This window comes from Theropithecus gelada, chromosome 1, assembly GCF_003255815.1.
Source record: "Theropithecus gelada isolate Dixy chromosome 1, Tgel_1.0, whole genome shotgun sequence".
NCBI classification, from domain to species: Eukaryota; Metazoa; Chordata; class Mammalia; order Primates; family Cercopithecidae; genus Theropithecus; species Theropithecus gelada.
In genome coordinates, this window is record NC_037668.1 from 93,401,360 (window position 1) to 93,427,764 (window position 26,405).

Consider the following 26,405-nt stretch of genomic DNA (forward strand, 5'->3'; position numbering starts at 1 on the left):
TTGTTAACCTCTTGAAATTATAGCCCTAATTGGTTGTATGTGCTTCCTCGTGGCATTGATACATTCCTTTCACCCAATTCTCAGTGAGGTCCATGTTCCAAAAAATGGTTAAGAATCACCATTTTGAAGTCCTTCTTGCTATTATGCCAGATTCTTAAAGAGCTGTATCTGCATGATAGGAGAATGCCTCTTTGAAGATTGCTTTTGTGCATGTTGGCATGGGGGAGGTGCTAAAATTTCAGATGGGATGGCCAGGGAAGGCTCCTTTAGAAGGTGAGTTGAGTGGTGGGGAGAGCAGTGGATGATGAGTGGGATCCGGGACCTTGTAGTCCTGCTCAGGACTTGGACTTTTACTCCAAGTGCCAGGGTAGGGCTGTAGTGCTTTGAGAAAGAGAGACATGATCTGGTCAATGTGTTAATAAGATCACTGTGACTACTGTGCTAGAGAGACATGATCTGATCTGTGTTAAGAAGATCACTTTAACTGCTATGTTGATAACTGACTGAACTGGGGAGCAAGGACAGAAGTAGGGAGACCAGTTGGGAGGCTCTTCTGATAGTTTCAGGAAGAGATAATTGTGGCTTAGAACAGGGTATTGGTAGTGGAGAAGGTGACAAATTATTAAATTTTGAAATTGCTTTGAAACTCTGGTATTATTAGGATGTTCATGAGGATGTTAGCTGTTATCTTATAAAATTAATCAATAAAAATTTCTTACTGTTCTTAGTGTTAGGATTATTTGTACTCTTCTCCTAAACTGTTCATTTCATTTTAACTACTCAGAATTTATAATTGAACAATACGACCATAAGAAAAGTTAGAACAAATTAATGGTTCATCCTTAGGAAGTGTCTTCATATTAATGGTGTTTGGTGTATTAGACTTATTTTTGTCATCCTATCTTTAATTTTCCCTTTGCTTCAAATTTTTTCACAGTTTAAAAAATTTCTGTCACTTTTTCTGTATTTTTTTTAGACAGAGTCTCACTTTATCACCCAGGCTGGAGTGCAGTGGTGTGATCTCAGCTCACTGCAACCTTCACCTCCCGGGTTCAAGCGATTCTCTTGCCTCAGCCTCCCAAGTAGCTGGGATTACAGGCACATGCCACAACACCCAGCTACTTTTGATATTTTTAGTAGAGGCGGTGTTTCACTATGTTGGCCAGGCTGGTCTGAACTTCTGACCTCAAGTGATCCATCTGCGTTGGTCTCCCAAAGTGCTGGGATTGCAGGTGTGAGCCACTGCACCCCACCTCCTTTTCTATATTATTTATGTTTTAAAAAATGTTCTTTATATTCCTTTTTGTACAGTTTAGGGTGCATATGTTTCTCTCATCAAATCTATGTCAGAAACCACCTTTCACTGTCTCTTCAAGGTTGAGTCTATGTCCTTTTTTGCACTTGTGATTGTTTCTCTGTTATTTAAGAATGAAACCTGACTGCAAGAATCCAAACCATCAGAATAGTTTGTTTTGCATGGAACATTAACTAAAGAAGTAGTTGTTTTATGTAAGGAAAACTGCTGATCTATTTGATCACTTAACTGAGGAGACCAGGTGAATTAAAAGTGAGCCAAATCAATTGTTGAACTGAATTACTAGTCACTAGTAAGTTTCATCAAAGCAATCCAGTGATGTGTTGTATCTGTGACACAGCTTGGTTATAAAACTTGCCTTTGAATTTATTTTATGAGAACATTTTATATCAAGAACAGGTAGCATAAAAACAGGGAGGAATTTGTACTCATTTAATATAATTAAATCATGAGGGTTCCAAACACTGAACTGATTTCTAGAAATCCTAAAAACCATTGTGATATCAGTGTATAAAGAACAAAAATTCTGATGACAAACTTGTAGTCTGAAAAACAAATTTACTGGACTACCCACTGTTTATACTCATTTATTTTCTTCCTGATAGTAAGTTGTAAAATAAATAAACATGTTTTTCCATTTACTTATCATGTGGTGCCAATTCTCAGATATGAGTCATGAGACATGTTTCTCACTTAATGTTTTATACTATTCTTTGTGGTAAAGTGTGGTTTCCATTTTAAATTACATCTCTCAGAGTCATAGGCAGCTCTGAAAGGGGTTGTAGAGACCATGTGACAGTCTGATTTGTAGATGAGGAACTTGAGATCTAGAGTTTTGAAAACCCAAGTCTCAGAAGAGCTTAGACTGGCACCCAACACTCCTGACACCTAATTCAGGTAGGTTTTCATCCAAAGTCCAAGCCCAATATATTAAAATTATACTACTATTTGGATTTGTGACATAGTAGTACAAATAATCATATTTGTGATATTTCAAATTGAGTAGAACTCGTGGGAAATCTTGTCTCTGAAGTCAGACTTCATTTGGGTATATTAAGCCATCAGACTTTTAATTATTCTAACTCTCCAATATTACCTCATCTGCAAATTAACAATAGGTTTCCAAAAGTCTACTGGTAAAATTTCTTCTCTTTATTGGAAATAAATAGACAGTTGTTACCTATGCAATAATTATTTGGCCTTATAATATCATAGTAAAGATAAAGACTTTAGAAAACAGGGAAATTTTAAGACCTGAGCATGAAAAAAATTGAAGATGGTGATATTAATGATGTTAGATTAGTTGTTACATATTTAATCAATATCGTGGTCACTTGTGTTTAGTTAAAAATTTCAATCTTATCCTGTGATACCTGTCCTGGTTTGTTATGGCATAAAGGAATACTCAATTTACATTTTTTTGACTTGTATTTTTAGTGATATAGGATGCGTAAAGAAATACATCTATAACATAATTTAATGTGAGATATTTCTCAGATATTGATCTAGAGTATCACAGGTGATTAAAATTTAGAGACTTATCTATAATCCCTTTCTTTTTATGTTTTCCACAGACAACTTATATATGTGTGTTTTTGTTTGTGTGTGTCTTTTAATTTTAGATTTACTCTTTTCCAGGTGTGCCTCTCTGAAGTAAGATGATTTGTCAAAAATTCTGTGTGGTTTTGTTACATTGGGGTAAGTTATTTGCTCATTTGCTATTTTAATGCCCTTAAACATGGTAGATATTTTGCCTTAGAGATGCTGTTTTATTTATTAACAGAATTTCCTTTTTCTAGTTAGGAATTCTCATGCATGCTTATGATTAAAAATGCAAACCATAGTATAAGTGTATAAATGTGAAAATGAAAACCCTTCCCAACCTCCTAAAGACAACCTGATGGTGTATCCTTCCAGAATTGTCAGACACTCACAGACTCACACACACACACAGAGACACACACACACATACACAGACACACTCATATCTATAGCTGCAAAAATAGCACTGGTCTATACATGTTGTTCTGGATGTTTATTTTTCCATTTAACAGGTTTCCAATTTATCATGATGGCTTTTTATCTTTATCAGTATTTGCTAGGGTACTTATTAGTTTAATGGTTACATGACAATGCACTGTATGAACATATATAAAGTTATTATACATTTATATTTATATATAACATATGTAGTCCATTTGACCAGTTCCTGATTGATAGACATTTCTTTTTCTGTAACAAATAATACTGCATTGAAAATTCATTTATCTTTGTATATTTGGAAAAATATTTCTGTAGATTCTTTTTTTTTTTTTTTTTTTTTGAGATGTGGTCTTGCTCTGTCGCCAGACTGAAGTGCAGTGGCATGATCTTGGCTCACTGCAACCTCCGCCTCCTGGGTTCAAGCGATTCTCCTACCTCAGCCTCCTCAGTAGCTGGGACTACAGGCACGCGCCACTATGCCCAGATAATTTTTGTATTTTTAGTAGAGACAGGGTTTCACCATGTTGGCCAGATGGTCTCAATCTCTTGACCTCATGATCTGCCCGCCTTGGCCTCCCAAAGTGCTGGGATTACAGGCGTGAGCCACTGTGTCACATTGCCAATAACTTTTGAGCATACTGTTCTCACATGTTCTTACCACATTCTGGTGACATTCTGATTGTCTTAAACCAAATCATCTAAGTTAGATTATGTTCCAAGTTTTTGAAATTAAAGTTAGAGTATCTTTAACAAAACTTATGTGATTTGGCAATTGTTTATCTAGCTTTCTTTAAGAAAACTTATGTTGTGGCAACTTTATCTGGCAACTGTTACCCGTGTGTCAACTGGTTCTGAGCATCTCCTTGGCTACCCCAATCTAAAGGGGCTTTTCTAAGCTGCCCTACAGGTCTTTCTTGTTGTACATACTTCTTTCTCATTGCAGCCATCTGTATACCTCCAGAAAATAACCTGGATAGCTCCACAGTTACAGATTTCCAAAACATTGTGCCACAAGGGATTATCAAAGAGAAATAGCTCGTTCTCTTTTTATATTCTCTAATTTTATTAGATATATTTAAGGGAACTATTCATTCTCTTTTATAATTCTCTATTAATTTTTGTTAGACTCTAGTGTTTTACATTGACTTTCTGGAAGGTTTGTGGTTTTATCAAGTTTGTGAATCAAAATAAATCCTGGGATATTGTTACCTAATAAGATATGCCTTCAGATGAAATTCTAGACCGCCTTTAGAGTTTAGGATTCATTTTGAGGGAAAGAAATATCATTTGCAAAGTTGCATGTGGATAGAATAGACTCATCTTTTAATTTAACTGCATCAATAGTTGCTATGTTTTTGAAGTTCATCATTACATTTTACATTTAAATACTTCTGTGAGGATTTTAGGCTAATTTGTTTCAAGCAACTGAATCCTCTATGTAGACCTAGAATATATAGTGCTGTAAATTAGTAATATTACATATTCTTGGTTTTGTAAACCCCCTCCCTCAAAAAACTATTCTGTTTTCTTTGAGGTGTTCTGATTTTAGAAACACATGTTAGAAGGAGTGAATGAAGTCCAAAGGAACATAATTGTAATATGGATTTACTTTTGGTAATGTTGTGATACCTAATTGTCATCAGTATGACCATAGTCACATTTGTCACATTAATCACTTTGGCTTCAATTTTTGCATCTATACATATTTATATTAATTTATATCTATAGAAATCGTTAGAAACCAAACTATTAACAGTCATTACCTATGTATCATTTGAATGTTTTTCATTGATAATTGCTTTTGTAATGAAAAAATATATTTGTGAGTTGATTAAAAATTTTATTTTCTTACATTTTTAAATAGCCTTTAGTTTTTAGAGCAGTTTTATGTTCACAGCAAAATTGAGCGGAAGGTACAGAGATTTTTCCATAGACTTCCTGCCCCACACATGTATAACTCCCCATGATCAGCTATTCCCCTCAGAGTGGTACACTTGTCACAATTGATGAACCCACATTGACGTATCATTGTCACTCAAAGTCCATAGTTTACATTATGGTTCACTCTTGGTGTTGTATATTGTATGAATGTTGGCAGATGTATGTATGGTGACCTTTATCTGCCACTGTAGAATCATACAGAAGAATTTCACTGCCCTATCCATCCTTTGTGGCCTGCCTATTCCTCCTACCTTCTTACCTAACTCCTGGGAACCACCAATCTTTTGATTGTTTCCATAGTTGTGCCTTTTATAGAATGTCATATAGTTGGAATAACATAGTACGTAGTCTTTTTCATATTGGTTTCTTTCACTTAGTAATATGCATTTATGTTTCCTCCATGTCTTTTTTTTTTCCTCTTTAAATTTTTATTTTTGTAGATTCAGAGGGTACAAGTATGATTTTGTTACATGGATATATTGCGTAGTGTGTGCATCACCTGACTAGTGAACATTGTGCACAATAGGTAATTTTCACTGCTCACCCCTCTTCCATCCTCTCCCCATTGTGGAGTTCCCAGTATCTATTATTCTCTTTTGTATGTCCATGTGTACCCATTGCTTATCTCCTACTTATAAGTGAGAACATGTGGTATTTGATTTTCTGTTTCTGAGTTATTTCATTTAGGATAATGGCCTTTAGCTCCATCCATGTTGTTGCAAAACACACGATTTTATTCTTTTTTATGGCTGCATAGTATTCCATGGTGTGTGTGTGTGTGTGTGTGTGTGTGTCTGCACATGTGTGTGAATATGCCACATTTTTTTAATCCAGTCATTCGTTGAGGGACACTTAGGTTGATTCCATGACTTTGCTATTGTGAATAGTGCTGTTACAAACATATGAGCGCCGGTGTCTTTTTGTTATAATTATTTCTTTTCCTTTGAGTAGATACTTAGTAGTGGAATTGCTGGATTGAATGATAGTTCTACTTTTAGTTCTTTGTGAAATCTACACATTGTTTTCCTTAGAGGTTGTACTAATTTACATTCCCACCAACAGTGAATAAGCATTTCCTTTTCTCTGCATCCTCACCGACATCTATTATTTTATGACTTTTTAATAATGGCCATTCTTACTGGTATAAGATGGTATCTTACTGTAGTTTTAATTTGCATTTTTCTGATGATTAGTGACATTGGGCATTTTTTCATGTTCATTGGCTGCTTGTATGTCTTCTTTTGAGAAATGTCTGTTCATTTCCTTTGCCTTCTTTTTAATGGGATTATTTGTTTTATTCTTGTGGAGTTGTTCCTTCTAAATTCTGGATATTAGTCCTTTGTTGGATCCATAGTTCTGGAAGAGTGCTGGAACCTCCATGCCTTTTCGTGACTTGATATCTCATTTCTTTTTAGCCCTGAATAATATTTACTTGTGTGGATGTATCGGAATTTACCCATTCCGCTACTGATGAACATCATGGTTACTTCTATTTCCTTACATTATTACATTTGCCATAACTCTTCAAAATTCTCATTTCATACAAATCCATACAAGATTCTCAGAATTCCTATTCTGCATCAGTGTCTATATAAGCCAACACAATTGTTGCATCATTTGGGTAACTTATTGAAAAAGCAATTATGAAGAATTAATTTATTTTCAAACAAATATTTAAAAATAAGTTTGGCTGGTGCAGTGGCTCATTCCTATAATCCCAGCACTTTGGGAGGCCAAGGTGGGTGGATCACCTGAGGTCAGAAGTTCGAGACCAGCCTGGCCAACATGGCAAAACCCCGTCTCTACTAAAAGTACAAAAATTAACCGGGTGTGGTGGTGGGTGCCTGTGATCCCAGCTACTCAAGAGGCTGAGGCAGGAGAATCACTTGAACCCGGGAGGCAGAGGTTGCAGTGAGCTGAGATCACGCCACTGCACTCTAGCCTGGGTGACAAGAGCGAGACTACATCTTAAAAAAAAAAAAGAAAAAGTTTAACTTTTGCAGATTTTTTGGTACTGGATTATATAATTGTTCTTAATTTTTATGTTTAAAAAGTGACAATTTAATCAGCAGTGGGCATTTCCCATAAGAAGTCTATTCTTTTGCATCATTTTTTGTGTAAGGTGCTAAGGGCGTGTCGTATATGATGTTTTGTATTTGGAGGATCATGGGAAAATTCAGGAGATCGTCAAGCTATCGTCATGTTGAAGACACATTTTTTCTAAAAGTGCTCAGCGAAAGCAGTGTTAATATATTGGTGTTACTCTCTTAAATACATATTCAAATAGCGCTTTGATGTTTGTTTATATAATTGCACATCCAGATATTTATTTATCATTTATACTGGATATTATATTTATCATTTATAATGGAAGCTAGAATAATATGCTTTAGAAAGGAAAAATAAAATATTTGTGTTTGTTTCCTTTTATTAAAACATAAATATAACATGTCAGATTAAAGAGAAAACATGAAGTGTCAATTTTCAAAAAGAAAAGAGATGTCAGAAAGTGGAGTCATTTCTACAAATGAATGCATCCTCTTGAATATAACACATTGTACAATGAAAGCGCGAAGTTATTCATTAGGCACTCACTGAGGACTTAGAAAGTTAAATAATTATTGAGCACTACACGGTTTAATCTTGGATACTTTCTATTCATGTCTTAGTCAAAATGATCACTTTTTTCTATGTGTCTTTTTAATATCCTAACAGAGTTTATTTGTGTGATAACTGCATTTAACTTGTCATATCCAATTACTCCTTGGAGATTTAAATTGTCTTGCATGCCACCAAATTCAACCTATGACTACTTCCTTTTGCCTGCTGGACTCTCAAAGAATACTTCAAATTTGAATGGACATTATGAGACAGCTGTTGAGTTTAATTCAAGTGATACTCACTTTTCTAACTTATCCAAAACAACTTTCCACTGTTGCTTTCGGAGTGAGCAAGATAGAAACTGCTCTTTGTGTGCAGACAACATTGAAGGAAAGACATTTGTTTCAACAGTAAATTCTTCAGTTTTTCAACAAATGGGTAAGCATTAGCTATTTTTTTTAATGTATTGAACAATGTGTTTTAAGTCTTGTCTTATGGCTCTGATTTTTAACATACATAATCATTTTTATATTGATAATAAAATTAGGATTCATTATGTAAACAAACTAATAAATAATTCCCCAATTATCTTGTATCCCATAAAAATATAATGAGGGAAATATTTTACTTTTAAGTACATTCCTTGTAGTCTTTTAAATTTGCTTTGAAATAGAAAACACACCTTATTTCTGTTAAATATATAAAATATCAAATGACTGAAAATATTGTTGAATTGGTTAAATTTTAAAATATTCATGAATAATAATATTTCTTCAGGCAAGGAATATCTCTGAAATAATCTACATTTTAAACATGGGTTTTTCAGAAAGAATAGCTAATGGATGCTGGGCTTAACACCTAGGTGATGTGATGATCTGTGCAGCAAACTGCTATGGTACATGTTTACCTGTTCAACTAACTAACACGTCCTTCACACGTGCCCCTGAACTAAAAATAAAAGTTGGAAAAACAAAAAAGCAAAGAAAAAAATTCTTTTTTTTTTGTTTAAGTATAATGCATACTCATTGTAGCTAGTGTAGTTAAAAATTCTGCATCTGGAAATATAAACAACAAAATTATCCCAAGTCTTTTGGAAAAGCTAGGAAGAATGGAGTCAATTGACTCATTCATGTAAAGAGACCTCCAGTATGAAAATACAGGCATATCTTTTCCTCCCTCAAAAGCGTGATGACTGGATTTTCACATGTATGTGTGAGATGTGCCTCCCTCAGACCTTGTTATGATGTTGGCATATTAACTGTCTAATATTAAAAAAAAAAAAAAAAAAAAAAAGGCTGGGCACAGTGGCTTCAATACCTGTAATCCTAGCATTTAGGAGACCTAGGCGGGCAGATCACTGGAGCTCAGGAGTTAGAGACCAGCCTGGGCAACATAATGAAACTCCATCTCTACTAAAAATACAAAAAAAAAAAAAAAAAAAAAAAAAAAAAATTAGCTGGGCGTGGTGGTGCGTGCCTCTAGTCCCATCTACTTAGGAGACTGAGGTGGGAAGATTGCTTGAGAGATCGAGGCTGCAGTAAGCCATGATCACATGATCATGCCATTGCACTCCAGCCAGGGTGACAGAGTGAGACCCCATTTCTAAAAAAAAAAAAAAAAGGAAAGAAAAGTGAGAAAAGTAAGAACTGAGCTAGATGAGCTAAATAAGTTTTGAGCTCTTTTGTCCTATTTAAGTGGTTTGAAATTAAAGAGAGTTTGAGAAGCAATAATTGAATTTAATTCTGTTACTTTAGAAAAAAGGAAACTGAGGGCCAAAGGGACTAAGTGATGGGCAAACGCATGCCCCTAGTTAAAGTTTGTTCTTTTTCTCTCAGAATAGGAAATGGAAGTTGTATCAGAACACTGGTCAATTTGATTTAGTTCTTCTCTTTCACTGAGTTGTTCAGATGGTTTTTGAGATTTCACGCAGTTTTTTGTTTGTTTGTTTGTTTTTGTTTTTTTTAAATTCAGGTGCAAACTGGAACATACAGTGCTGGCTAAAAGGAGACTTGAAATTATTCATCTGTTATGTGGAGTCATTATTTAAGAATCCATTCAAGAATTACAAACATAAGGTCCATCTTTTATATGTTCTGTAAGTACCAAATAATTAATTTGGGCATGTCTACCACACAATGTTTTTTAAAAGAGGTTTCATATGCAGAAGTAGATTATAAACCTCTTGCATCCCTACATTTCCTTTTATATGTTTTATTTTTTAATATAGCATTCTGCTCTATTAGGTTTCCTCTTTTCTCCTGTTAATTGAGGTAGCAAGACAGTCAGGTTTAGGGTCACGATTGTCAGCTCCACGAGTCTACCAACTGTTAGGTTCAAGTTCAGGTTCCAGCTCATGCTGAGGTCCGAAGGCAGTGGGTGAATGGGCAATAGCTGAAAGAACACTGGGGGGCCGTAAGCAGGTGAAATGTAGTGTTTTTCAGCAGCTCCCTCTCAGCAGCTTACTCAGACTAGGTCTCTCATTAGCAGCTCTCTTATCAGCAGCTTTCTCTCACTTTCTGCTCTGTTTCGACTGCTTGGGCCAGCTGCTCCTATGTACAACTGCACGATCGGCTCTCCCTTGCCTTCAGGGTCAGCAGCTTAACTCTTTCTCTCTCTGGGCATGAAAGTGAGCCGTGCTGTACCATGTCAAGCCATGCCCTGGCTCCCCTTGTCAGAGCAAGACTGACAGCTCTGGTACTTTCTCTCTCTCTGGGTGCAAGAACGGCTGTACAAGAGCATCTGTACAGTGTCAGCAGGGCAATTATAACTTTTACAGACAATAGTGGCATACGGCCAAGGGATGGCCTTCCTATGTTATGGCTACATGGCTGTGATAACAGGTAGAGTTATACGCCTGCACTGTACTCGCTGAGTCATGCAGGCCTGGACATCTGCCTTGGCCTAATTCTTGACCAAAGCACATCCATGCACCTTACAAAGATATTGCAGATATAGGTGGGCATAGAGTCTGAAAGAAGAGTGAACTCAATTCAGAAGTCCTAGGTATTTGAGTGGAAAAGGAAAAAAGATGTGTTTTATATTTCTTTTTCAGATGATTTTTCATATTTGATCTCTTTATAAACTTAAAAATATGAGTGGTTAATATTTGTGCTAGAAAGAGAACAAAGATACTGTTTTCAAACAGCCATATACTTATAACTCAAGCAGCTAATATGTCCTTCAAGTTTTCTAATTACTCCAGTGATGATATACACTATTTCTATGTCAATTTTAACTCTTTAAAATTCTTTATCATTAATTCTTCTATTTGATGCTTAAAGTCTCACCTCCTTCAGTTCTGCAGTTATTGAGATAATACCATTGAGGAACAATGTGCTAGAAACTGTCCCTGTACAAATGAATAGAGACAGAAAGTAGAATGGGGCTGAGAGGAGGGGACACTGGGGAGTTACTGTTTAATGGATATAAAGTTTCAATTTGGGAAAATGAAAAAGGTTCTGGAGTTGGGGGGTGGTGATGGTTGTATAATCATGTGAATGTGTTTCATGTCATTGCACTGTACACTTAAAATGGTTGAAATGTTAAATTTTATATACATTTTATCACAGTACAAATTTAAAAAGAAACTTAAAGACATGTAAAAAAGGATGAATGGTTGCGATCGCTGTCCTTGAGGTGCTCAAAGGCTAGCAGTTGGGACCTATGCGTACAGAGTTTCAGTTTCAGTGGTTACGATATGTATTTGGTAGGCACATAATGTCATGGGAGCTCATGATTGTTGTGAGGTCGTACATGGGGGTTATCTAGTTCAGCTGGTGAAGGAAGAGAGGAGCCAAGGTTTCCGAAGGAAGGCGATAGCTGAGTTGAGTCATTAGAGATGAATAAGAGTTAATAAGAAAATATGTGGGTAGTGTAGTATTGGGAAGGAGATCAATATCACCTGGAACCTTGTTAGAAATTTAAATTTGCTAGCTCACCCTTGTAAATAAAAAATTAGGGGGGTGGGGCTCATTAATCTATATTTTACCAAGTCCTTTAGGTGATTCTGATGGAACTCAAGTTTGAAAATTCCTGGTGTAGAGGTTAATATGACAGATTTTAGAGTCAGACTACCTGGTTGTACCACTTACTAAATGCACACACAAAGTACTTACTATCTTTAACAGTTGTTCTACCTCTAGAAATTAATGCAATGGAAATATTTATACAATGCTTAAAAATTGTTTGTTGAATGAATACATATTGCCAAAATGTTTTCTAAAAGATTTTCCAATTTACCCTCCAGAAATGTCTTAATGAGCCAAAAAATTATTAGTAAAGAAATAATATTGTCTGAAGGTGGGAGAAGTGAGTGGTCAATGGTCAGATAGAGCAGATAAGGTCTGAATAATATGTATGGATTTGGCAGTGTGAAAATAATGGGTCTTTAGGCAAAGCTTATTCAGGGGAGTGGAAGGAGAGGTTGCCAGAACAAAGGAAAACTTGGAGAAAGGACCCTAAAGAGCTGATCTTTATGCTAGTTCCTCAGTCAGTTGATGGGGGGACCCTGCAGAGCTGGAATTCATATATCCAAGGTATACCATGGCTGGCGCTGAGAATATGGGAAAAAAACCTGGTTACTGGGACCAGCTGCTGCTGCCCAGGTAAGGAACCTCTGGCTGGAGTGATATTTCAAGAATAGAAGACAAAACAGGAAGGATCAACTCCCTTGTCACTCCATTATTCTAGTCTCTTTCTAGCTCCCCCACAGGTAGAATTTAACAAGAATTTAGGTAGCAGAGGAGAACTATGGTTTTCTGAGCTCCAGCCCCAGCATGGCAAAACAGAGCTTAGGGTGCATTGAAGATGGCAGACAATAGCTTAACCACCAGCAAAATTCATTTCATTGGCTCATTGGCTACTTGGAACATTCACACACACCTTTCTACGCATACCTACCTTTCCCTACAACTTCCCTATAACTTCATGCTTTCACCTAATTAGGTGCAACTATACTTTTAAAAAAACCAAAAGGATCCTTTATTTCACATGTATATAGTATCATAATTCATCAAAATAATTTATAATAGTTAACTGCCTCTCAAATATTGTCTTATAAATGATGCCTTCTGAAGTTAAACATAATGTAGATTCTTTTTTTTTTTAAAAATTGTCTGTTTAGAACATACTAAACAAATGATAAGTAAATTTTAAAAAAAACTGTCTCCTGTGAAGTCTTCTAAGAAGGGAAATCATGACAAACTCCTGATCAGATAAAAACCATTCCATCTTTAAAGGGGATTAAAAAGAGGCATAAATAAATTTGAATAGAAACATCCATTTGCTGAGTTTTGTCGTTGTGTACAAACAAAACTCTAGAGTTAAAATTGTATTCTGATTTTCCTCTATAAGCAAGAGATTCCTTAATAGAAGCTCAGAAATGACCTCAGTGCCTTGGTGAAACATACTTCTTCACTTGCGGACACTCAGTGCTCCCATCTCTATCAGATCCGCTGTGTTACCTCTGTTAACATTCCCAGGCATCTCCAGGAAGATGGGAAATGTCATCCTATCCAAGATGGCTCTACCAAACCAAGGCTTTCCTGGCACCAACAACATTCTTTCTAAAGCCCTACACTTCACAGAGGAGGCAAAGCCTGATGAAACACCATTTCTGCTATGGTGTCCACCTTAACCTTCCAACTGCCACTGTTGTGAGGAGGAGCCATCAGAGATTGCCATAGCAACAGAGTCTTCCTGACCCTGTGGAGCCACCACTCTCAGGCACTGTCCAACTGACATCTGGTGCAGCCGATTATTTTCCCCAAAGGTCCATGCCTGCCTGACCCATGGACTCCATGAGTCGTGGTGGGTCTGGTGAGCTAGTTTCTGTCGTACCTAGACAAAGAAGATGGTGTAAAACCAATTCATGCTCTTCATTATAAATCCAGATCTGATTTGGGTTCTCATACTCACAGGCCTTAAGCACTAGTATGCCTTCTTTCCGACTTGGGCAGCCCTGAGCCACCAGACATTTGTTGGTCTGGAAGTGATAGAGCCTTCCAAGTTGAAGGACTTGGTGGCATTTTGGCCCTCTACTGATAAAAGTGGGTTGCTGGAATTTGGCATGGGGCCCAGATATCTGCACCTCTGGGTAAATATTATCCAAATACCATTTAAATGATTTGCATCCCAACTTCTTTCTCAAGTCAACATGCTCACTGATAGTTCCATAGCTTTTCCTCTTCAGATTAAGTCTTAAGGAAAAATACTGCCCCTTTATTCATCCAGCCAGACATGTGCCAGCCTCAAAGAGTTGTGTTCATGGTGTCCCAGCCTTCAGGAGATCCATATGGTCACCTTTTTTGGAAAATGTCCTACTGTAGAGCAAGGCATGATGAAGAACTTACCTCCACACATCCAGATCTGAAATGATATTTCCAAATTTTCTCCTCTCCAGATACCCATGCCAGTATCCTACTGTCCAAATTCATGGAAATACTGTCTGTTCCTGGCAGACAATCCTCCAGTCATTATCAGTGACTTTGTTGGTGCTGTGGCTTTTTCTGCTCATCCTAGCTCAGAAACGCGAACAAGCTCCTATTTGAAGTGCAGCCCTCAGTTGAATCCTCCACGGACAACAGAGGATGAGCTGTAGGCTAGCGTATTGGCACTAATGATGTCAATCACTGAGAACATCATGGTGTGCCACTCCACACAGATGACAGCCAGCAAGGACTGCAGTCACATCACATTCACTTCACGTGGCTGTCTAGGAACACAAGGACTTCTGTTGCTTGGATTGCTACACTCATTCTTCCTTGAATCAATCCCTCACACTTTATATTTCTTATACCTTAATTTTTCCAAGGAGGCAATCTTGGACATACTCATTTGGTTCTCCTTTCAAATCATCAAGGTCACTAACAACATCCATGAGGATGATTTCAGGAAGCAGGTTTGCTGGCATGCAATTTATGACAATGTGCAGCATCTGGAGACAGGCAGAAAAAGCTTCATTGTGGAAACAGATAACAATATTAGCAACTGGCAGGTCAGGCGGTAGGACTATACATGCTGCATTCCTTGTCCCTAGCACATCTCTGTGGTAGCCTGCAGTTACTGATAAGCATATTAAAACCACGTTTCTGATAGCCCAAGTCTTTCAACTCCTGAGCACGTTCATTAAAAATCATGCCTAGTTCAGAAGACAATTTCAAGTGGCCTTTTTCTGGATCTTCAATATGACTATCACATCATCAATTTCGTTTTCTTTGAACTGTGGCTCTAGTAATAGACTTGGACCTTGAGTGAAACAAGAATAGAATTGTTTTGGAAATGGTCCATGGGGTCCAGATCCCTTGAGCACATTCTTTTTTTTTATATATAGTTTAAGTTCTGGGATACATGTGCGGAACATGTAGGTTTGTTACATAGGTATACGTGTGCCATGGTGGTTTGCTGCACCCATCAACCTGTCATCTACATTAGGTATTTCTCCTAATGCTATCCCTCCTCTAGCCTCCCACCCCTTGACAGGCCCCAGTGTGTGATGCTCCCCTCCCTGTGTCTCTGTGTTCTCACTGTTCAACTCCCACTTATGAGTGAGAACATGTGGTGTTTGTTTTTTGGTTCCTGTATTAGTCTGCTGAGAATGATGGTTCTCAGCTTCATCCATGTCCCCGCAAAGGACATGAACTCATCCTTTTTTATGGCCGCATAGTATTCCATGGTGTATATGTGCCACATTTTCCTTATCCAGTCTATCACTGAGGGGGATTTGGGTTAGTTCCAAGTCTTTGCTATTGTGAATAGTGGATGAGCACATTCTTAAGTGGTTGAGTCACTTCACTGAAGTTGAAATGAACAAAAACCAAAACTGTGCAGGTCACATATGTAAAAATGCACCCGTAACAGAAATATTGAACTGTGACACTTCCCATTATAAACCTAGCATAACTAATGGGCCATTTTAATTTTCTACAACACTGGCAGTGGCTTCCAGGACTCAGGCTGTGGCATCTTTCCTCCTGCCACAGCCCCTGTCTGAGCCACAGGAGCTGCTCAGGGGGTGGGGAGTGGTGGGCTACACTTTGAACAAAAGGAGACAGTCTTATCCTCTCTCCCAAAGTGGATGATACTATGTCGCAATTGTCATTATGTTTTCTGTGCAACATGTACAGTATTGCTCTCTGGGCAGTATTAATTGCTCCTCACATTCAATCATGATTCTACCTGAATGAATATTGTGGAAGCTAAATATAAAATTGTAAATTTAATAATAGCAGGAATCCTTATATAAAATAATAGGGGGAAGGAGAAGATTGAGAAGAATTTCGTTAATATATAGAAACACACACACACACACACGTATGCAAACATACTGTAAGGGAGGTAATATGCACAGCTGCCACTGGTCTCCTTTCTGTATTGATTACCAGGCTGTAGTTAATATTTATTACTAGTGTTAGACCACTGGACTAATTCTTTAAGTCAGCCAGAGGAGGAACCCAGATATAGTGCCACTGCTATCGTATCTGGACATTGAGTGTCCCTGCGGTCATCATTTCCACATGCAGGTCACCTGATGCCATGACTCTGATGAACCTACAAGCCCCTGAGTCTTTGTGCAATCATCATGAGGGCCAGTGTTTCAGATGTGGGTATCTAGTTGGTGAGAAGGTGCTCTAACTGCCAGTGTTTCAGCCTTGTATGATGGTAGATTCTTCAGTCAGATGTTGGCCAGCCAGAAAGTAGACAAATGTCCATAACGAAAGTGACTGAGTTATAAATCTCTAGAGCTTGAGAAGCCTGGTTGGGGTTGGAAAGTGGAGGTGGAAGACTAATGGATAAGGAATGTCCCAGGGTGGATAATTAAAGGATGGGAAATTATGAGTTTGTTTCTAGTCTATAGAAAGTGACCCAGCAGGGAGAGAAAAGTTGGTAATAGAAGGGGACCCATTGAAGATATTTTGTAGAGAGTGAATAATGGAATAGGCAAATTCCATGAAAAGAGCACAGGGTTGGTCTTAAAGAAGGCTTACCTCAACTTCTGAGTATTGAGAGAAGAAAGGAAGCCCTATGGTAGATGAAGATATATTTGCAGTTCAGGGCAGTTTCCTGCTTTATTGAGCAAAATAGGTTTTAACTCAGAGAAAAGTATTCCTTTGCATAGTACTACTTTCTTGTGATGACCTAAATGCTTTGGATGTGATTAAAAATTCTCACTTGGGTTCCTGTTCTAGACAATTTCTGATCTTATCAGCAGGTTAGGGTAAAGTGCTCAGTTTTAAAGCCCTGTGAATATTTGTAAGGGCTTAAATTCTATTATGTATATATTATAATTATGGCTTGAGGTATTTTTCTGAAAATGATAAGTATATATGTAATATATAGATACATATAATTTCAGAGCATTATAAATTTGAGTAGTTACTTAGCTGTAGCTGAGAATTTTAGCTTCAGTTTAGTCAACTGAACAGTCATTGGTCTATTCTTCTAAACAATAGGACCCAGAAGAATGAGAAAATTAGGTAAATTAGGTAGATTTTCAAACTTTCTTACAAGATGATTTTAATTTGGTCTTCTTTCACTTGGAACCTAGGTTTCTAAAAATATTAGCACAGTAAAACTTGTCGTAATTCCAAGGAATTTGAGAAACAGTCTCCCATTTTTTTCCTGCCACATTATACCTCTATGATTTGGTTAATATATTCATTATACCAACTATCACATGCTGTTTCTGCCTTTAATTCTATTTTTGTTGGGCTCTTAAGGCAATATATCTCCAAATAATTAAGTAGGACTCTAATTCAATAGGAAGGGCTGGTCAATATAGGAAGAGCTGGTCAATATAACCAGTGAGAACTCCATGGAAGAGAAAATCCATAATGGTGGTTACTGTAGAAAAACTTTGAATCAGACTCACCTATTTTGGACACTGGAGAATTCACAAGAGAAATTTTCAAATGCTTCCATGTGTAAAACCGTGTATTTTAAAAGGGATAAAATCTAATGTTTGTAAGGGATTTAAAGCCATATAAATATGTCCCTTAAGGGAAAGCTTTGTTTGGGCTCAGATATTAATGTTTGTCAGAGAGTCTGAAGGACAGATACTCTAGAAATGTAATATTTTGAAACTGCTCTAGAGATTTCCTCTTAGATCTAGGAAGGAAATTCTCTTTCTTTATTAGGTACCTCCTGTGTATTCCAAGCACTGAGCTGAGCATGGGGAACAAGGTTCCACAACACAGACTCAACCCTTGCCCTCCCAGAGTTAACATTCTGTGGTAAAAACAGAAGACATAACAGCAAAGTTTGGAAATGCTGTGATGTAATAAATACAGTGCCTCGTGGAAACACTTACTAGGGATATCCAGCCCAGGTGAAGAGGGGGCAGAGGAGAATGAGCCAGAGAGTGAAGAGCATTTGCAAAGGCCAAGAGGCACACATACCACATGGGAGGACTTGAAAAGTTGAGTGTGGTGGGGCTGGGGAGCTGGGGAATGAAGAGAAATCAGGATGGAGGAATACGCAAGGGTCAGATTGTGAAGGGCCCTCCAGGTCATGCTTGGAGTTTGGGCTTCTGTAACTACTAACACCTACTTTACTTTGTCTTCACAATTACTCCTGCCAGCATTCTGGATGATTTCAGCATCCATGTGAGTAATCTTCAGTTTCTTGAATGCTTATTTTCAATATTCTTGTTTTTTTCACACCACCTTGTTCACCTCTTGTCATGGACATGCTCTAGACTTTGTCATCACCAATAAGCATGCTTTTTTCTATAATCTCCATGTCAAGAATCCTGCTCTTCGACCATCTCCCCTTGTACTCTTCATGTTAGTTTGTTCCCTCTACTACCCAACTTCAGGAATAATTCTCCATGGTTCTTGGCTCCCCTTTCTGGATACCAGGTTCTGGCCTGAGTAACCCTCTCTTCATGAAAAACAGCCCATATGCACATCTAAGTTGTTTTCACAGCCTGCTTTCCTATCAGCACAGTTTTGAATGGTCCAAAGTTTTGTTTTGTTTTGTTTTTTCATTTTGTTCTGTCTCTGTCTCTTTCTGTCTCTATATTAGCAGTATTTCTGCTAATACACTTCTCTCACAAAACTACCTGGACCTCCAGTGGATCTCTCTGGTGTTCACTCCATTAGATATTATAAAAGCCTGCAAACCTCCTAGAGATCTTTTCTCTGTCTTCTCTTTGATCTTTGTTCAAAATTTCTTGATTTTAACACTATTTGCTATCTGGAGGGGCTGGACACTTCAAGACTATGAAGTCCTCTTTTCTTTTGTTTAATGGTTCTTTCTTCAATGTATATCTCTCCTCTTACAGCAAGAAGAAACCAAGAGACATCCTGAACACTTGCTGGAAATCTCCTTAAATATATAATTCAGTTCAATAGGCACATTCTGTACTTTCCACATGACTACAGATGGTAATGTTAATAAGCTCTCTGCTACTACACAAGAAAGATAACTTTTCTCCATTTTCCAATAAATTATCTCTCACTTCCTTTTGTGACCTTACTGGCAGAGTCTTTGAAGTCCACCAGATTTCTACTAACAGTCTGTTTGAGGCAATTTAGGTTTTCTTCACCATGCTTCTCCAAATCCTTCTAGCCTCTGTGCCCTGGTTGCAAAACCATTCATACATTTTTAGGTTTTCATTATGGCAGCACCCCACTTTCAAGTTCCAATATCTGCATTCGTGATCTAATGTCATATAATAAATTAACCCAAAACTTGGTGGCTTAAAACAATAATCATTTATTATCTCACAGTTTCTGTGGTTAAGGAATTCAGTTGCAGCTTAGTGTCGGGTGGAACGGGAAGGGAGTATCTGCTTCAGGATCTCTTAGAAATACTGCACTGAAGGTGTCAGCCACCAGGACTGCAGTCATTTCAAGGTTCACCTTCAGGAGGAGCTGCTTTGGAGATCAGTTCTTGGGGTTCCACGTTCTTCATGGGATGTTGGACTGAGGGCCTCAGTTCCTCCCTGGCTGTCAGCTGGAGACCTCCTTCAGTTTCTTGTTATGTGGATCTCCCCATAGGACAGCCTGCACCATTGCAGCTGGCTTTCCTGAAAGTGAGCCAGAGAGACTCACTGATGATCTTGCTTTTTATTTTCACTGAGAAAACATAAGCAGGTGGAGTTTCTCTAATGATTGCTTTTCTCACCCAAATCTACCAGGCTGCCTATATCACTGCCCATGCAATTTTCCTCTCTCCTTTTATTGTGAATAAATTCTTTGAGTTCTGATCTAAGGTGAACGCTTTGTCACGTGTTCTGAGTCCTATCTCTTATTGTCAACTCAAGGACTTTCTTGCCATTATCCTCTATTTTCTGCACCATCATGTTACTCTCTCAGCTAATAGACACAATACAATAACTCCCATTTAAAAAATAAATTTTCTCTATTACACATTTCTGTCAAGTAACCACCCCATTTCACTACTTCTTTTAAAGAAAACAAAGTTTTGAACTGTATGAATACATTATGTCTTCAAAAGTTAATAAAAAAATCAACAAGTGACTCTGGCCATGAGGGAATAAAAGGGTCTGGGATTACCCTCCTGTCATAAACAACTAGAAAACTGAAAAAAAAAACATAGGAAATAATTATTTTCAGATATTGGACAAAGGCAGACAGAACTGTGATTCCTAAGAGAAGGAAACAAAATGAGTCCTACTAGTACTTAGGCTTTCTGAGAAAATTCCCAGAACATGGCAGAGGGCTGAGGAACTCAAGCTGAGCCCTACAAACTTGCAGAGATGAGAGTTCAGAGAGTGTAAGGGGCTCAAGTTCATGGGGCAGAGTACTTTGAAAGCAGGGGCATACACAAAAACAGGGGCCACTTTAACTCTTTGACTGAATATCAATCTGGCCATAATGTTGGGTAAGAAAAACTTCTAGTAAGAGAACAGTTATCAGGGAGCTATAATCTCAACAATTCACAGAAGTCATACAGGTCTGGGAATTGTTCAAGTTCCCATAAACGATATTGGAGAGACCTTGAAGAGTATCAGTGACATTTCGTAGGAACCCCACAAGAGCTATACTTTAAAGGTGGGGCCAAATTAGCCTTAGAGTCAAGGCTACACTATACTCTTCCCCAAAATGCTTAAAGGGTGCCCTAAAAGATTCAAATTAGTGCTCAAATAACATAACTGACTTTCAGAACAAAATCCAGCACTCTTCAAGGCAAAACAAAACAATATAATATTCAAAAATGAAATATTCACAATGTCTGGCAGCCAGTAAACAAATTCTGGATATATGAAAAGATAAGAAAATGTGACCCATAACCAAGAGAAAAAGAAAAAATAGTCAATAGAAACAGACCCAGAAATGACAGAGATGATAGAAGTGGTAGACAAAGACAGCTATCATTAATATGCTCTACATGCTCAAGAATATAAAGGAAAATATGAATATAATGAGAAAAGAAATTGAAGATGTAAAAAAGAACCCAGTGACATTTTTAAGATGCAAAATGCAATTTTTTTTGGTAAACAAAAATGCTAAATATTAATTTGGGCATTTAGAATAATGTTATTCAATAAAAAAGTATTTAGTGTGTGCAGCCCATAGTATTAGGCTCTGTAAGTGATGCACTTTTCATTCCCCTTCCCTTCTTTCCTTTCTGTCAGGATGGACTCATGGATTCTTATTTTAGTTTGTAGGCTATAATGTTATGTCATTCATTTTATTACTGAAATTGTCCCCTATTTGGCCAATGAGAGCCCATTCATGCTGGCTCCTGTGTACTTTTGATATATCCCCTATCATTTTGTTTTTTGAGGACTTTCTTTCTAGCAGTATAAGATGTACCAGGTTGATCTTATACTTTTCCTGATATAACACTGGAATCAGCCATTTCTCCAAGGAGCCATGGTTCCTTTTGTTGAAGAATGGTATTACAAACCAGTGTCTGGAGGATAGTTGTTCATTGTTACTGTTTATAGCCCTCTCTGTGTGCAGAGCTAGTTAGTGCACACAATATATACACAATGTGTATACATAATATACACAAATCTATATACCTGTATCTCTCTGTATGTACATATATTAAAGGGTGTGCGTTCATACTATGTCCCATTCTAGGTCAAAACCGAAGGGTCCATTCTAAACGTCTTTTTTTTCTTTCTGTTTTGTAACTTTCTTCTCCAGCAGTGAGAAACCTGGTTTCCCTTTCCCACAATGTATTACTTATTTGCTCAGTGCTAGAATATACACAAAGCAGTTTTAGAATTGCTAACCCATACTGCTGTGAAAAACAAAAACAAGTGTACTAACTGGAGTACAATATTTTTTACACTCATTTTGCCTTTACTAAGGCTAATGGGTACATGGTCAAATATTGTGTTCCAAAGTTAAATAAGATAGGTCTTCCCTCTCCCTTCAGGCAGTTATATTATTAACTTGATAGACATTAAGGTCCTGTTTGTTTCAGTTTGCATTCTTCTTTTTTTCCCCACTTTTTCTTATCTTTGTTGATTTTCTGTTTATTTGGTGATATCTTACATCTGAAGAGTACTTTACATTTTACAAAATGCTTCTTAAACTTTCCTCCTTGATAAGATTTATCTAGGTCAGCACTTCTTACTTGGCGTTCAATAGGTCTGTGGTGGAACTAGATTGCTTGCATTTATTCAGAACATAGATTGCTTAGCTCTGGACCTTCTGAATTCCTCATGGGGTCTAGGAATCTATTTTTTCACAAGTTCTCCAGGTGATTTTTATGATGAGTCTAGTCTGGGACAGTAACTTAGTCTCAAATTATTTGGGATTGGCAAGGGAAAATTTTGAGGTAATGTTTTTATAGATTATCAATCTGAAATTTAAAATAAGTGACTTGATTAAATGATTTACAAAGCTAATAGTAAACTTTCTAATTTCACTTCATTTGTTTGTTCACTGTTTTGCTGTCAGTTCACGTTACAATCAGGAAATTAGGTGGTACCAATTTGGTGTTATTCCTGTAATAATCTAGCATAGAATTTGCTTGGAGAAGTTTTAATATTTTTGCACTTTCTGGAAGAAAAATTGTACCAAAAGTCAGAGGACAGAATGTGCTTTCTTTCTAAACCACGTATGGCTACCAAAAATGAAATTTCAATACTAAAGAGTTATATCTTTACCTTTTGAGTAAAAATGTTACCAAAAAGTCAAAAATGGTAAAGAGACAAAATTTTAAATTCATTTGACAACTGTTTTCATATTATTTTCACTTTCAAGTAAAGTTTATTTACATGTAGAGGTATTAAATAAATAGTGGCACTGAGTTTGTATATGCATATGTATGCTGGTAAGGCATAAAATGTTTTGTTGCATATAAAAATTTTCAAGAATTCCAGAAATTCTTCATGTTTGCTTGTTTTAAGCCAAGTATATCTCGTTGCTTTTAAAATTTGATGATCCTTTTATCCCCATACTTTAAAATTATCAAATTTGTTAGAGTTTCTTTTGATAGTAATAAAAACAGAGTTCTTAAATTCTTATACTGACTTTGGCATGTAACCAGGTTGATGGATTCCGGGTCTCACACAAACTTGGGAAACTCTTCTCACAAATCCAGGAAATATCTAATGTTTTTCCTTAAAGAATCATTTGAAGTAATTATATAATTCTCTAATATTTCCATTTATAAAAATATTAACATGACTCAGGTTACAATTATTTTTTAGTCATGGTTACTATGGTCTTTATTAATCTCTAAATAAAATGGCGATGGTAACAGCAAAATTTATCTTGTGATAATAAGGCATGTTGGGTGTAACGAAATGAACATTGAACTTGATGCACAAGACTGCAGTTGAGTTCCAGGACTACATTCTCTCCAAATCTCAGTTTGTTTTACCTGTAAAGTAGATGATGTTAGTTCCCTCAAAGGGTGCTTTGAAAAATTGGATTAGATAATATTCCTAAAGGTGTTTCATGTAAATTTTAATAATGAAATTTGGTGATATATTTAATGTGCTTTCTCTATTTTTGTGTCCTTTGCCCATCAAATACCCACAAAATACTTTTGGCTTATACCTGGGGAGGCAAAATTTTCTTTTTCTTAAAGGGCCAAGTAGTAAACATTTTGGGGTTTGTGGACCATACTGTCTCAGTCACAGCTATTCAATTCTGTGCTTGTACAAATGCAATCGTAGTTAGTATGTAAATTGAATTAATGTTACTACACTTTTGGGCACTGAAATTTGAGTTTCATATAATTTTCATGTATCATGAAACAGTCTTTTTGTTTTTAATTGAAAATATAAATAACCATTCTTAGCTCCCAGGCTGTACAAAAAGAGGCAGATGGCTAGATTTGGCCTGTGGACCCGAGTTTGCTGATTCCAAGCTTAGAACATTTTGAAATTAGTTTTAGATTGATTCTGATAGTGTCATGATGGGATTAGCTGTTGACGTGGTTACAGAAAGCTTTTTTAAAAACCAGAAAACAAACAATGAATTACTATAATACAGATTTTATAATGTAGATACTATATAGTCATTATTAAGGATATATAATCTATATGATGTTTTGCATGTATATTACAATTATTAACAAAATGAAAAAGAGATTGAATAAATAGAAAATACATCAGTGAAGTGATAAGAAAACCATAGAGTTAATCTGATTTTAAATTAGCCCTTTTTTTACAAATATTCAGTGTATTTAGAAAAGGATTTGGCATTGGCAAGACCATCTAAAGTAAGATGATGTGATTCCAACTTTTCTTTTTGTCTTAAAACATGACTAAAATTTTCTATCATTTAAAATGTTAGTGGAGAATATATGTGTTGTTTTGTGCTCAACTTAGGCAAATATTGTTACTTTAAAATTCTGAAGTTTTTCAGCCAAAGCATAATGCCTTGCAAGCATGTTTCTGACATAAAACACCACAATTTATTCAATTTGTTCGCACCCTTTTTGTAAAAGCTTTTATTTTAATATGTGAAAAATGCATAAAAGGTCTGGCTTGATATTTTTAAAAATTACATTTTATTTGCTTTGCTTAAAGATTTAGATAGAATTGAAAGTGCTACATCAGGCTATCTCTAATTCAAAACAATATTTTAGGGTGGATAGCATTTTACAGTTTTCGAACATACTTTTATGTAATTCTTGTCTTTGATATTCACATCCTTGTAAACACAGATGGTTCAGGGATTATCTTGGTTTTATTGATTAAAGAAACTGAGACTCACAAATATAAACTTACTTGTCCATGATCTCATGGCCAATAAGCAAACAGAAGTACTTGATTTTAGATCTCAATGTTAATTTATTGTGCTTTTGACACTAATATCCCTTATACAGTTCCCAGTAGATTTCTTGGCACATTAAAGTCCTGCAAATGTTGTTTCATGGTTGATTTTTTTTTTTTTTTTTTTTTTTTTTTTGAGACGGAGTCTCTCTCTGTCGCCCAGGCTGGAGTGCAGGGGCCGGATCTCAGCTCACTGCAAGCTCCGCCTCCCAGGTTTATGCCATTCTCCTGCCTCAGCCTCCCGAGTAGCTGGGATTACAGGCGCCCGCCACCACGCCTGGCTAGTTTTTTTGTATTTTTTTAGTAGAGACGGGGTTTCACCGTGTTAGCCAGGATGGTCTCGATCTCCTAACCTCGTGATCCGCCCGTCTCGGCCTCCCAAAGTGCTGGGATTACAGGCTTGAGCCACCGCGCCCAGCCTGATTTTTTTTTTTTAGTACTAAAGTAATAATAAATTATATCTCAGGAAACTTGAAAATATATCATAATTCAAAACATTTAATATTAGTGGGGTATGCGTAGAAAGATTAGCATCTATTTTTCATGTTTTTTATATCTGGATGCTCATGTATATGCTAGTTTATTGTAGTTTCTAAATCAACACTTTTCCATACTGATTTTTAAGTTATTATATCAGTGTTTTCCCTCTACAAGGACTGCAAGATTTCTGAAGGCAGTGATCATGCACTATCTCCCTATCCCCAGGTTGTTTGAAAAACAGAGTGTGGTTTCGGTAGGAGGTAGCAGATATTAATGGATAGAATGGGGCAGCACAGGTGAGATGGGTAGTCAGAGGCACTGTTACTCCTCACTCTTCTCCCCACTGCTCTTATTCTATAGTCATTTCATTTACACCAAGGCTTAGACTCCCTAAAGGATGAGGCAGATTTATAAAAAATCTATTAAGTAAGAAATAACAACTTTCTGTTCTTGGTTGCATACTATTATTTTTTTATGCCCTATGTTTGGTAACCCTACCCAGCTAATTATAATTATGTTTTTAAGATTAACTTGCTTATTTGAAGGTTTAAAATGATAGGCAAAGTATTGCTTACAAAAATTTTCCTAGATTTTCTTTCTTTTTGTAAATAGTTTTATTGAGGTATAATTGATATATAATAAGCTGTACATATTTAAATTATACATTTGGCAAATATTGATATGAAAAATCACTCATAAAACCATCAGTATAATAAGGAAAATGAATATATCATCAATTAGAAAATTTCTTCCTGCTCCTTTGTAATCCCACCCTCATGCTCCTACCTGTGGTACTTCCTTCTCCCACCCCACCTCTGTCCCCAGGGAATGACTGATCTGATTTCTAGCACTATAACCTACTATTACTCTAGC

The 26,405-nt window shown here is 36.7% G+C and overlaps 1 protein-coding gene, 1 non-coding gene and 1 pseudogene across 4 annotated transcripts in view; 2 read left to right on the plus strand and 1 right to left on the minus strand.

Moving 5' to 3' along the window:
- The window catches only part of LEPR (leptin receptor), a 199,289-nt gene that overhangs the window by 126,062 nt on the left and 46,822 nt on the right, over positions 1–26,405 (plus strand). For all 3 annotated transcript variants that reach the window (XM_025381246.1, XM_025381255.1, XM_025381240.1), the window contains exons 3-5: positions 2,954–3,013; positions 7,955–8,278; positions 9,812–9,935. In XM_025381246.1, coding sequence (XP_025237031.1) covers positions 2,974–3,013; positions 7,955–8,278; positions 9,812–9,935 — 488 coding nt within the window. In that variant the 5' untranslated portion in view covers positions 2,954–2,973. The remainder of the gene's footprint in view (positions 1–2,953; positions 3,014–7,954; positions 8,279–9,811; positions 9,936–26,405) is intronic.
- LOC112616454 lies at positions 9,005–9,108 on the plus strand. Its single transcript, XR_003117640.1, has one exon. It is a non-coding gene; the product is annotated as a small nucleolar RNA U13 (small nucleolar RNA).
- Positions 13,472–15,723, minus strand: LOC112621833 (annotated as a pseudogene).